The 14,353-nt window shown below is 39.5% G+C and overlaps 2 protein-coding genes across 2 annotated transcripts; one reads left to right on the plus strand and one right to left on the minus strand.

The window, feature by feature from the left end:
* Nucleotides 1–4,725: 4,725 nt before the first annotated feature.
* Nucleotides 4,726–11,223, minus strand: LOC106082274 (uncharacterized). Its single transcript, XM_013244665.2, has 4 exons — nt 10,848–11,223; nt 9,869–10,780; nt 8,811–9,805; nt 4,726–8,749 (listed from the first exon to the last, which is right to left on the minus strand). The coding sequence occupies exons 1-4, from the start codon at nt 11,098–11,100 to the stop codon at nt 4,829–4,831; spliced, it is 6,081 nt and encodes a 2,026-aa protein (XP_013100119.2). The 5' UTR covers nt 11,101–11,223; the 3' UTR covers nt 4,726–4,828.
* A 1,128-nt stretch (nt 11,224–12,351) lies between these two features.
* LOC106082269 (lactosylceramide 4-alpha-galactosyltransferase) lies at nt 12,352–14,353 on the plus strand. Its single transcript, XM_013244661.2, has 2 exons — nt 12,352–13,230; nt 13,456–14,353. The coding sequence occupies exons 1-2, from the start codon at nt 12,674–12,676 to the stop codon at nt 14,036–14,038; spliced, it is 1,140 nt and encodes a 379-aa protein (XP_013100115.1). The 5' UTR covers nt 12,352–12,673; the 3' UTR covers nt 14,039–14,353.

Below are 14,353 nucleotides of genomic sequence, written 5' to 3' on the forward strand. Positions count from 1 at the left end.
CCCCTTCTTCTCCTACAAGAAGATGTTCCATAAGAAGTGGGAATTTAACCCAAAGACGATTTACAGGATGTAACGGCCATCGTAAGACCAGTGCTAACATATGAGGCAATGGTATGATAAAAGTCTGTCGGAAGAAGGAATCGTATAAGGGAGTTTGAGGAGGTTGAAAAACTGTCCTAGGCTTCCCGGCATGGAAAATACTGTGTTTGTGTGACAGTTAAATATCTGCATTCACTGTTATCTCTAAGATGGATCAGGGAACGGGATTCGGGTGTTTACTCCAATGACCTTGTTATAGGTCTGGCGATGAGAGTGGAAGGCTGTAGTTAATATGACTCGTATAAAGGGTTTCGAGAATGTCGAAAAATTGGCCTAGGATCTTACTTACAGGGAAGATTGCGTGACGGATTTTGTGAAGCGGTTTAAACTCGTTCTGCATTGGTGGAGACCGGCTTTTTATCCCGATGGTGTTTATATTGGTATGTTATTACCATTGCTGGACAAATGTACGGTTTTCCTAGCTGAAACCTGTCCCATTACGATGGAGGAAATCGAAATCTTTAGAAGACATATAACACTCACGTAACTCAAGATTTGCTTGGCCAGAGCGATGCTCAGACCTTGAATTCGATGAAGCCCAAGTGAGGGGCATAATATTTAAAAGTCTTGAATAAACTCCATGCTCATAACGTAGCGGTATCTAAGGTTCCTGTACCCGGCGATATGTTGTTGTTGTTCTTTTCATATGGAGGTGGCGATCCTCATCCAGCTCCTATAAGTGAGCATGCTCGTACCGGTCCAAAGGACCGATCGTCGCGGAACAGATTAGTTATTTAAAGGCGCTTTGTCATATCGAGCATCATAGGCACTAAGTATTTGTGCAAGAGTCGATGCCACCCGACCTCTCACTGAGACTTTCCGCTCGATACCGCTGATTGTGCGAGACTGCCGTCGCAGTTACTCCGTATGGAGCTCCCGGTAGCTCGCAGCTAAGCTTCTCGTGACAGCAATTAACACCACACAGATTGGACCTCAATGTTACAGCTTGTGTGGTACTCACAGCTATCCCGTGCGGGCTTAAAAAACTCCATGCTCATGATGTAGCGGTATCTAAGATTCCTGAACCCGGCGATATTTCGTGATATGAGAAAACGAAGGTAGGATTCCTTATCAGCAAGTAAACAGGTTACCTTCCGGTTGCATGTGTAATTTTTCGAACTACTGAAGCTATTTAAAGTCATGGTAATGGTAAGATGCCCTGCCCAATATGACATGACTCTCTGGCCTATCGCCAAACTGAAGAGAGCGGAGGAATTTTTGGTCAGATGTGATTAAGTACTTTAATAGTAGTTATAACCAGACAATCAGCTGTTGATAGTTTGGAGGCGGGTATGGGAATCGAGGAATTTGTTGATTCATATCTAGGTCTGCAGGCGCCGAGTCTTCCTATCTTTTAGGTTATTCGTTGGCATTCACGCTAGAACTGGCAAAATATCAATGACACTATCGAAATTTTAGTTTTTGTTTGAATATCGATTGAAATTTTTCATATCGATACAGTCGGCAGAGTAAAATTTTTTGCAAAATGGAACTAAAATAAGCGATTCGATATCAAATGTATCCCATAAGTTGTAGTGCACCAGAGAGAAAGTGCGCAATTTTCATCCTATTGGGCTACAATTCTGCATAAAGCTGGTCATATCTTCACAAAATTTTGCGCAAGACGTTCTATTTAATGTTCCAACATTCTTGCATAATTTTTTCAAAATCGGTTTAGAGCTATATCTACCATATATAACTGTCATCCGATATGGCCTTTTAAGGATATATTGGGTTGCCCAAAAAGTAATTGCGGATTTTTTAAAAGAAAGTAAATGCATTTTTAATAAAACCTTAAGCAAATATACTTTTTTTACACTTTTTTCTAAAGCAAGCTAAAAGTAACAGCTGATAACTGACAGAAGAAAGAATGCAATTACAGAGTCACAAGCTGTGAAAAAATTTGTCAACGCCGACTATATGAAAAATCCGCAATTACTTTTTGGGCAACACAATAGTAGCCACAATTTTCGTCCGATCTTTACAAAAAATTGTACAAGACGATCTATTTAAACTTCCAACATGAGTGCATTATTTTAACAAAATTGGTACAGATGCAGATACATGGTTTCTTAGAAGAAACTTCTTAGAATTGTAGGTACTTAACGTTTTTGCTATACCATTTTTAATTGTTTTTCATGAATGGCAAAATGAATATATTTACTAGAGGTATGTAATACCAAGCAGCCGGTTGCACGTACCGATGGAGTTCTTCATCGGCAAGGACTGCCGCCTCAGTGTGTAACATACTGCTACACAAACAACAACAACTAGAGGTGTTTACGTGAGTTTTCGTGTCACGCGTGAATTATGCGTGAATGACGCAATTCGTGAGCGAGATCCAATGATCGTGCGTGACCGAGATTAAATTAAATTTCTTGTGTGAGTGTGAGTGAGTGAAATCATGCTCACGGCTCAAAGGAAATCACGACTCCCGAAATCCTCACGAGACGCTCACGACTCACAAGAAAATCACGACTTTAGTGTAAAACAAGTAAAAATGTGCTTAGTTCGACCGGGCCGAATCTTGGGAATCCACCATCATGGGTTGTGCTAAAAATGTATACAAACGTAATTTAGTTGAAGGGCTTTATTATACATACCAAACTTCTATCAAACCAGCAAAAATTAAAGCTTCTAGGAACCTAACAAGGATAATCGAGAGACCGGTTTATATGGGAGCTATATCAGGTTATAGACTGATTTGGACCGTCCTTGTCACAGTTGTTGAAAGTCGTAACAGAATACCGCATGCAAAATTTCAGCCAAATCGGACAAACATTGCGGATTGTAACGACTCAAGCAGCCAAATCGGCAGATCGGTTTATATGGGAGTTATATTAGGTTATAGACCGATTTGGACTTTACTTGGTACAGTTGTTGAAAGTCATAACAGAACACTTCATACACAATTTTAGCCAAATCAGACGAAAATTGCGGATTCCAGGAGCTGAAGATGTCAAATTGGGAGATAGGTTTATATGGGAGTTATATCAGGTTATAGACCGATTTGGTCCGTACTTGGCACAGTAGTTGGAAGTTATAACAGAACACAATGTGCAAAATTTTAGCTAAATCGGACAAAAATTGCAGCTTGTAAAAGCTCAAGAAGTCAAATCGGAAGATCGATTTATATGGGAGCTATATCAGGTTATAGACCGATTTGAACCGTACTTGGCACAGTTCACCAAATCGCATAAAAGTTGTGGCTTCCGACTGGTTTAAAATTTTGAACAATGATGATATTTGGTTTTATTCGATCTGTGCATTGAAATTGCTTCTATATAAATCGATCTTCTGATTTTTATTTCTCATTTTCGTTTGAAATACAAGTGATGGGGACCTAACGATAAGATCGATACTATCGTATTTATTATTAGAAATATCGAATATTGCAATTATCGATAGTTTTCCAGCTCTAATTCACGCGTTTGTCGCTAACCTCTTCTTTGCTTTTTTTGTGACAACTCAAGTTTTTTTTTTCTAAATGTTTTTTTACGGGAGTATCAGAAGGGACCAGATATAACTCCCAATTGAACTCACCTTGATGGTGTGCTACCCAATCATTCTAAAATTAATTTGTTGCTTAAATTTGATATGGGTAGTCGCGCTGGGCATAGGGAAGGCGGAATTTGGCAGAGTTTTTGGTAATCAGGAAGAGTTGGAAAAGGTCAAGCACCTTTTGTGCCATGGATGAACACCTGCCTGAACTCCCTGCAGGCACTCAGCGCCCTTATTATTGTGAGCTGCTGTAGAAGCCTGATATGACTGACTAGAAAAAGCTTTGACGAGGATTCATCCCCGGCCCGGCATGATCCTCCCATATTTTTCATGTGTGTTGCTATCGCCTTCTCTTTTCTTTCTACTGCCTTGCACCGTACTAAGGTGGATATCTATTTGTATTCTTTTCTTATAGATAGAAAAAAATGGACGTAAGGACTACATGTGAAACACAAACAGTTAACATAGCCTTACCGAAACGAGTTGCTAAATGTGTTATTATCTCTCGTGAGATCAAGAACAAGTGTTCGATGAAGCCTATGCAAGACAAGACCATGAGCAGAATCTTGTGTACAATATTATGCTGATACATACCTTTTTGATGGCCACTTTGAGTGTGATGCAATTCATCATGGGAGAAGCTAGATTCAGTCAATGACACTTTGGCTATGAATTATTCTTTCCGAAGATACTTCTGCCGGCAGGGTGGGTTTTGCAGGCCAGTGGAATATTGAGGTTCTTGTTAATATGTTGCACTGATCCACATAATAGCCTCCTGTTGAAATTAATTTAATTTATCTTTTGCCACACATGTTTGGTGGTTTTGTAACATGAATTTCATATTGAAGAAGGCACTGCTCTTATGACAGCGAGTATTTGTCAGTCCATTCAGTATTTCGGCCCACGATTTTTGTTCCTGATTTTTAGCATATCGTTGTTGATGTTATTGTACTTGCAGGTGGGAGTATCGAACCTTGGTAAACTACTCCCTTTCGAGAGCAAGATCATTTTGGCGTATAGACCCTAATCCAAATTTATAATACAAAGCACTGACATGACATCTGAAATGTCTGTTAAATGTAACACTATTGACTCTTGAAAAGACAAATTAAATAATCAGGTCGATTTAAAAGAAACAAAATCACTAAAATATATATATTTCCAACATTGAACTTAGAAACTTAGGCTTGCATACAGGTATTAAACAACTAACTTATCTTAGGGTTTACTATGCTACAGTCTCATTCATATCCATTGGACTCTCTGAGTCACTATTCTTGTTGCCGGATAGCAACCCCCATGATATAACATAGGATCTTAGACTGGACAACGCTAATATAGTTGAACTATTTTCGCCAGCATTATGCAGCTCCTTGCAGTAGCTTTCCATTGATGATGCCCCCTGAGCGCCATTTTCAAAAATGCTCTCTATGCTAGATACCAACGCATCGAAATGTCTTTCGGCACACGAAATCAACTTGGACAACTGTTCCGAGGTTATAGCTCGATATTGTAGCGAATTCGCTGAGGTTTTATACAAACAATTCATAAGTTTGGCGAAATTTGTTGGGGATATTCGTGGGGAAAGTAAAGGCAGCATTTGTATGATGAGACGATGCAATTCCAGGATAACATGATTGAAATTGTGGAAATCTTTTTCATTGGCTTTTAGGGCATACCACAGGTTGTTGACGATGCTGATGAGACCTTCAATAACATCGAATTGGTAAAACTCAATGGAGGACACCACGGAACCCAGCCAAGGTATAATACCGACATGTTCAATCATTATCTTGCTGGAGGCAGGTATTTTAACACAAGTCGAGAACAGGGACAGTATTAGAAGATTCAATTCCAATGTGGACATGGTACTGCCATAGAAACCCATCAATACCTTGAAAGTGTTGGTGGAGACCAGCAGAAATAAATCTGAGCTGGACTTGACTCCATTGCGTATGACCTCTACTATGAACTTGCGGAATTCCTGGTGCTCCACCTCGGGTGAGTAGAACAAAACATTGAATTCGGGAATGCACTGGAAATTGAAGCTACTCTTCAGCCTCAGATACATGGTGAGTTGTTTGTACAGCAGATGGGTGGGATCAGTGGTTAAATTAAAGGTTTTTGCCACAAACAAGCCGGCAATGTAAGGTACTCTTGGTGTGCCCTTGTTGGATTTATGCTTCATCCAAGAGCTACGCAAATCATTCAGGCCAGACTGTATGTTCTCATAAGTCTGTATCCATAGGGGTTTCTCAAAGAATTTGCTATTCTCGAAATGACTGCGATAGCGCAGTTGTACACACCCTGCAGCCAAACGCATATCCTTGTCTTGTGAGGATAGAGCGGAAAATGTCACCGCCAGCAAACCATTTTCCACTGGTCTAGCGGGATGTGCAAAGGACTCGGGAGCAAAACACATGGACATAAGAGGCACAAAGAATGCGGGATCATAGCATTGCTGAAAAATCTCCTTTCTTTTTGGACACAGACGCAATTCCTGTTCCGAAAAACTCCGCTGTCCTAATTCCACTTTTCTTTCCAGATCATTTGCCCCAAAAGCCCAGGGTTTTGCGAGGGGATTTTCAAACTCCACTTCCGGCAATTGCTGCGTTGAGTCCAATTTGCGCCATATGGGAAAATTGTCTATGGTGTACTCACACACCTGACGATCCACCAATGACATGACCTGTTGTATGGAAGTTTCCTGCTGCTTTAGGTTGGCCCTTTCGGCGTCATCAATGCGCAAAGAATAAAAGGCAACGGCACTTTCACCCCATATGAATGGCCGATATTTCTGCAAACCACAATCGTAGTACTCGAATAAATTTAGCAAAGCCAAAGCATAACGATCACTGTCGCTGAGGCATGCCTGATAGGAACCCAAAATGAAAGGCAACTGCTTCTCATGCAGTGATGAGGGAGACTTTTTGGCGAATATGAAGAGCAGATGTAGAACTTCAGTCTTAACCATAGATTGATGATTTCTCGTTAATATGATGTCGTAGAACTTGGAGTGTGTGAAAATCATCTCATACAATTGGGAGGGCTCTTGTGAAGCTTCAGACTCGGCGTAGTCTTCCGAATAATCTGTGTATAAATGATCGCTTAAATATGCCAACAGCTTCAGTAGTAAACCATTGAACTTTTCATATTGGTTGCCTTCCACTATGGTTTCGTTTATGTGCATGCCGGTCTTCAAAGTGGACTTACAGAACTGCAGCCATTGTTGTGATTTTAAGAGTTTGGAGAAATCCGGAGCAAAATTTACCGCTTCATTTTCCGGTGCGTTTCTCTCTGCGGCCATTTTGAACCAACGATTAATTTCATAAGCTGCCAATTCCAGCTTCTCCTGATTCAACTTTTGCAATTTCAGGTCCAAAGCCAACATTTGCACATTGACCATTACAAAGTTAACGAGTATGCTATTGGAAGCTTCATCTTGGGCATTCCTAAAGGCCTTCTCGTATATGGCATATATGGTGCGCATTTGATAGGTTTCAATTTGATCAAATTTAAATTGTTTGTTACAAAAATCACGACACTCTGTAAGGGGCATACATTCCTCAATTAGCTTTATTGTAACCTCTACGTTTTCCTTGTAAATAGCCCCAGCTTTTAGGGGCTTATCTATGGCCCGCATAAATCCATTCTTGTAGTTTTGATATATTTTCTGCAACAACGAAGAGCTTAAGGTTAGCTTTTTGCCAAAAGCCAGTGCCAGCAAGGGGTAGATAAGTTCTTTTTTCTCCAAGCTTGTGTCCAATTGCTCTTCAAGTGTTGTGGCCAGTGCAGCGTTGCGCTCGAATAAAAGGCAACATAGACCGATGCTTTGCTTTGTGAGCTTACGCCCCTTGAAAAAGCTTTCAAAAAATTTCATGCCCAAATGCTCTATGTGCTGATGATTGATCATAAGGAAGTTAAAGAAGGCCTCTTCCAAGGATTCGACATTGAATTCACCTTCCAACTTTTTGAAAATATTTATGTAGAGTTTGGCAAATTTCTTAATAAAACCGGAGCAAGGTACTGATTTTTTTAGTTCAGCCAGTCTTTGTAAGCACACCACTAGAATGGCATAAAAACTGCTCTTTTGTTGATCTGCAAATAAATCTTTATAAGAAATATTTGACAACAGCAATTCCAAAACTTCCAAGCAATGATTTGCTGATAAATTGAAAACCCTTATTAAGCCGACAATTCCATTCAGCTTGTCGGTATTATTTTTCACATTTTCTACATCATGCAGAGATATTTCCAAGGCTTTAAGCAGCTTTAACTTGAAATTCTCTGCATAGTTACCAAAGTTCTCCAATTTGTTGCAGAATTGAGTCAGATGATCAATAAACATTAAATAGTTTCTATAAGCAGCACTAGACACTGTGCAGGTTATCAAATCTCCAGACTTGATGGAGTTCAGCTTGATGCCATAGATGTATTTGAGAATGCTGTTAACACCAGATTCCGGGTCTTTGACATCCACTTCAAGGGATACCTCCTCTTGACCAGCAGATAATTTAACAATCATTTCCAGGCAACTGATTACAAATTCTGCTGCCTTCAAGGCTTGCTGCTCGGATAGCATTTGCTTTGTCATCAGTTGATCCACCTGAAACAACACTTGTTGTATGTAAAGCATAAGCAAGCGATCATTTTGCACAAACACAGAAAACTTTCGAAGATTTCCCTTAAACTCGGTTTCATAAAAGTGATCGGCTGACTTGGACTCGAATATCTTTTCGAAATCCAACTCCTTCTTAAGCACCAAGTTTTGTATGGACTCGAAAAAGATTATCTGCTTTGAAAAATCCTTCTCCAACATTAACTTGTTCTCATGCTTGACAGCTGGAGACAGCCAATTCTTCATGTAGTCGGCAAGATCTTTAAATTGTAGCTGGTACATATTCAAAACACATTCTGCCGAAGGATAATAATGAAACATGAAAAGGCAAACAATTTCCAGATATTTGCTTAAAGGGGGAGCTATGACAACGCCTTTAAAAATCAAAGGCATCAATTTGCTGACAGTCAATGTCTCTATATAGGCCTGCACTGAAAGTCCCTTTTCAATGTGCTCAAAGAGAGTTTGTAAATTTTCGGTATTTGTAACCGTTTCCACAGTTTTGGGGCAATCAACATCGGCTTTTAGCACCTAAGGAAAACAAATGCAGATCAATGTCTGTTGATCACTTTTTTAAACATTTAAAACTTACCTTGAAAACTTCAATGAAAACTTGTGTCACCACTTTGACTGTTTCTTTGTTTACGAACTTCAAGGACTCGAGCCACATATCGATTTCCAATTCTCCCGAATCAAATATTCCAGTATTTTTGAATATATTTCTTAGCAAAAATCCAGCTTCTTGACTCACTTTCATTTCATCGCAAACAAAGGCATTAATAAACGATGTCAATATGCTGCCAAAGTATTCTGTCTGGGGATCCAGGGTCTTGGGAGAAATCCATAAAATTGTCTTAACCGCCTTCATCTCCAATTGGATATGGCCTTGACTCTGGCCTTCTTCGCTGACATAGAATGGCCTTAGAAATTCCAAATAATCCAATATGGTATTGGTCTTGTTGACAAAGGACTGATTTTCTTGACATAACAGCAAAATCAAATCCAAAGTAACTTCCAACTGTGCCAAAACATCTACATCTTCAGCCTGCATGGTGCCTATTGAAATTTCCAATGAACTCAGGATCTTCTCCATGGTGGGAAAATGCAGCAATAGATGATTTAAGATATCAAATTTGAATTTGCGCAAGGAATTGGAGCCCGCCTTGTTCTGTTCGCGTTGCATTATGACCCTCATATAGTTGGTGTACTGTCTGAACATAGCCAACAGCAATCGATTGCTTTCCAAGCGGTATTGAAATTTGCTGCTGGTCAAAAGATTATTGCCATTTAAATGCACCAATGTTTCAATAGGCAGACATATATCCTTTATCCAGAATGTAAGATCTGTCAAGGTCATCTTCTCCAAGGCCCCAGCAAGATGTTTGGGGTGGCAAGTATTGATGACATTTATCAGAAACTTGGTTGCTTTCACCCAGGATTCTGACCATCGGGTCACCACATTCACTATGCCCGAAAAATTGCGAACTGTATTGCGGAATAAGTCAGGACAGGTTTCAAGAATTTTCAAGACTAAATCGGTTTTACGTTCATCTTCCCAAGGATATTTCAAAGCGCCTATCACTTGACCTGACAAACATAGAAAATGCACTTGGATTATATTCTATACAAATTAAACGTAGATATATTTACCTTGTATGGTATTAGTTTTCTGTCGAAAATATTTGATGCTATTGAAAGCAATACCCAGCTTCCTGGATGTGAGTAAAATGAGCAAAAACTCATGTACCGTCTTTGACACCAGTTCTCTTTCTTCTGGATTAATCAGTTTATCATTTAGCTTAGCATCTCCAGATTTGGCTTCAGCATACATTGTTGGTCCTTTCCATTCGTATAATGCTGCCAACGATCTGCAGCATTTTATATCGAATACATGAACTTTCTTAGTTTTTGAAATATCCCCACATTCTAGAATGTACTTTTTCAAAGTGTTGAGAACGACACAAACGGTAACAGCATCATCGTATACAAGACCCGACAACAAGGCATTAATTATGAAACCTCGATCCAAGATATTGCGTATCAGCAGCACATTTCCATCCACCATATACGATAGCACGAAATGTATAAAACATTTACGAACAGTTTCATTTTCGCTCGATTTATTTTTTTCCATCTCTGACTTATCCACTTTGGACTGTGAAAGGAAACGATTGATGGTAGCATAATTGGACAATATATCATAGGAGGATAGAATTTGTCTGCCCAGTTGCGGTTCGACACACACTATGGCGGTAAGCAATTTTAATGCTATTTTGCGATGCTCCATCTGCTTGGATGTTAGTAAAAGCTCCAATATAGGACCATGTGACTTGAGAAAGTAACGGGAGGCATGAACTGCAGACTCCATATGATTGCGCTGGTTACCAAGTATCTCCATCAGAACTAAGTACAAAGCTTTGCACACATAAGCAGAATGCAAGACATTATTTTTGTCAATACGCTCCAAGGCCTCAGCCAACTCTAGAGGTTTACCCCTCTTTTCAATATATTTGGCTATAGTTTTTGTACGCGATTCACATAGGAAGAGGAAGTGTCGCAGTTCTGTAAATGGAAATGAAAACCCTAACTATAATGGCGCTCAATTTATTGTTTTGTATGCCTTTCATACCGGTTATGAAGCTGTTCCCCCTTAGCTTGGTTCTGAATTGGCTCATTTTAAAGTCTTTGGAAAACTTTATTGGTTTCTCCTCCTCCGGCTCAAAGCCAGAATCCTGCTGAGAGTCATCCATGTTTTGGCCACCTTCATTATTCGGAGTTTTTGGCTTTCTTAGCTTTTTCTTAGGCACTGCCGCCACTCCATCATCATTTTGTGGATCTTCTTCTGTATGCTTTCGCTTGCGTTTATTTACCTCTACAGCCATTTTCAACAACTCGTGAGCACTCAATCACAATTTAATTTACACAAATTAATATTAAATTCATAAATAAAAATTAAAAATGTATTTTTGTTTTTTACAGAGGCCAACGCACGTGGAATTGGTCTGTTTTGGCTACAGAGAACAGAGTCGTTGTAGAATTTTATACCGGCGTATAATAATGTAGAAGAGGAGCACAACATCTAATGATAAAGCAGATACATCTGCGTGTGTCAATTATAGAGGTCGCCTAGATCTGTATGATATGCGATACCTGATGATAACATGTTTCTTGCACTATACAGTTAAGCCCAGCAAATGTACTTTGCTAATAAAAATTTTGCATGTTAAGCTGAGTGTGCACTTCTAGCGCAATTATCGGTTGCCGTCATGACATAATTACCAGGTAGTGTACCGTAAACAGCTGAGTACAAGTTTTTCTCGCGAAGTACACTATCTGTCAATGAGTTTTGGTTGTGTGTGTGTATTATAGTTAAGAACGATACATATACAAACAACGGAAAATGGCGCAACGGGAAACATACTCAAATCAGAGTGCGCTCAATATTTTGTTGTTGGGCAACTGCCACTACCCGTTAATGAATATATCTTGGTACCATGGTACAAGAACTTAGAAGTTAGGAGGGCGGATTTAAAAAGGTGGCCTCACGAGAACGGCTGTTAATAGCCGGCCAGGTTTGACGGTATTAAGATGCCAGATTTTTGTTTGCATTCTCTTTGCCATCTTCTATCTCGCATATTCCCAGTTCATGTACGCACATGCATACAAACACGAACACAAGTTTCTTTGTGTGTGTTGGCTAAACGTCGATTAGCTTGATGGAAAGATGGTGGATTACACCATATTATTGGTTTTTGTTGTACAAATGAGACCACCTTTGATTGTTTCGCCATGAGAAGGTAGGGTCATTTGTCCAACAACAACATTTATCTGTGACCTGACCAGCAGTAAAATTAAAAAAGAATTAAAAAAGTACAACTAACGCTCAGTATTTCGTTTTCCGAGTGTTTTGTTTTCATTTAAACAACACACATACACATGAAAGCACATACATCAATGTTTGACATTGGGAAATTTTTCAAATTAAAAAGTTGTACTCAGCTGTACGTATGACCATACCTTTAAGTTCTTGTACCATGTACCCTGACATATGCCATATGTTTATATTTTGACATTGGTCATACGTGCTGGGCTACTTTTTAAGGGTCCCTACAGTTTAATCAGCTGTTTATAATTATGGCACTGCGCAGGTCAATTTTTCTTTTATCAATTGTTTATTTTTTGTGAAAGTAATAAAAGTTGAAATCGAGTAATACATCTCGCGCTTGGCTCATCATACTTTCCATTTCATTCGCTTGTAACGGATTTCGAAATCATTCAAATCACTAACTTCGAAATTAGTACAAAGCCTGCGTTAGGCTTCTTCAGAATCTCGCCCAACAACATTGTAGCAGCTAATGCAAATATGCTTGTCTAATTTGAGTTGTTTGGTACTGCTCATTGGATTTGATTGGATCTTGTTTGGAGAGGGAGGGGCTGAAAAACTAGCTCCTAGCCATGAGTTTCTTTAGATTGCAAAAGCTACTCGGGAAATTTACATTGGTCAACTTCCATCTGCGACTTATGTTCCTTATGCTTTTGCTCCTATGCATGATTGGTGTTATATTTAATTTCTATAGGAGAACTGATTTATCGCCTTGCTTCATGGACTCACCCGCCCTGGACAATCGAACAAAATTGGATGATGTCTTGTTTGCTCGAATTTTGCCGGATGCTGGTAAGAGTATATTTTTCCATGAGACATCGTGTCCCCATATCTCCTCACTTTTGAAAGCTGACGTTTTGTCCGAGGAAAGTAGACACATAAATGTAGTGAAGCTGAATGCTAGACAAGCTTGTGCCATTGAATCGGCAGCTGTGCACAATCCCTCGAGCAAGGTCTTTGTATTATTTGCTAGTCCCCGTTATAGGAGTTTGAACAACTCCAATGATCCCATTGTAGATGCGATTTTATCCTATGACAATGTTCACTTAAGAAACCTTAATCTATGGACCTATTCAGCGGGTACCCCTGCATACGATCTTTTAAAGGATGGTTCATTATTCAAGTCGAGGTTAGTAAATAAAAAAAACATTAAAAATGTCAATAGATTCCACTGCCCTGTATAGAATATTAATTTTTAATAACATACCGAGACAAAGATTACTCATTATCTTGGATTTGCCCTGCTGTACTTGTGTGCACACGGATACTCATTTGAACTTAGTGATCTTTTGCTATTGGGTAAAGATAATGCGTTTTTTTAATTAATTTTTGTTTTTGCTTTGTCTTCCCTCAGTTATGTCTTGTCACACATATCGGATTTTTTGCGCTATTTAACGTTATGGCGCTGGGGCGGCACTTATCTTGATATGGATATTGTAATGCTGCGTTCCATGGAGGATGTACCACCAAATTATACAGGCGCTGAATCCGATAGTCATCTTGCTGCTGGAGTCATGAATTTTGCCCACGATGGTTTCGGTCATGAAATCGCTGAGGAGTGTTTACTGGACTTACAGCGGAATTTCGATGGCAGCAATTGGGGCAACAATGGTCCCGGAGTCATTACACGCGTCATAAAGCGTGTTTGTCAAACGACTAACATCAGAGTTATGCAGGACACAAAACGATGCATGGGCTTCAAAGTGTTCCCTATAGAGGCTTTCTATGCCATTCCCTGGATGGAATGGAGTCATTTCTTCGAAGCGGAAATGCTGGACAAAACAATGGCGCGCATGAAGAACTCCTTTGTTGCCCATGTGTGGAACAAACACTCAATAAAGCGCCAAATCCAAACAGATGCAAAACCTTGTGCGTATAGTGTTTTAGCCAAAAAACACTGTCCCCGCGTGTACAAAGCAGCCGGCGAATATTTTTAATGCCTAGAGCAAAACGCACCGCACAAACAATGGCCGAATTCCGCCACTTGGGATTGTTCTGCAACACAACCGCAAACTATTTTCTTTTCGCACACATAACCACGTACATACTACCTACCCTACATACCCTGCATACATACCAAAGCATTATTTATTTTATTCACAAATTTTATGGAAAACAAACCAACCACAAACAAACTAACCTTTAGCTAAGTGTAATGTAATTGTAGCAAATGAAACTCATTACCAAGTTTTTTTTACAAATAAATCTACAGCCGTTGGCCAAATAAACAAAAATTTACCAAATAACACAAA

Source organism: Stomoxys calcitrans, chromosome 5 (assembly GCF_963082655.1).
Source record: "Stomoxys calcitrans chromosome 5, idStoCalc2.1, whole genome shotgun sequence".
Lineage (NCBI taxonomy): Eukaryota > Metazoa > Arthropoda > Insecta > Diptera > Muscidae > Stomoxys > Stomoxys calcitrans.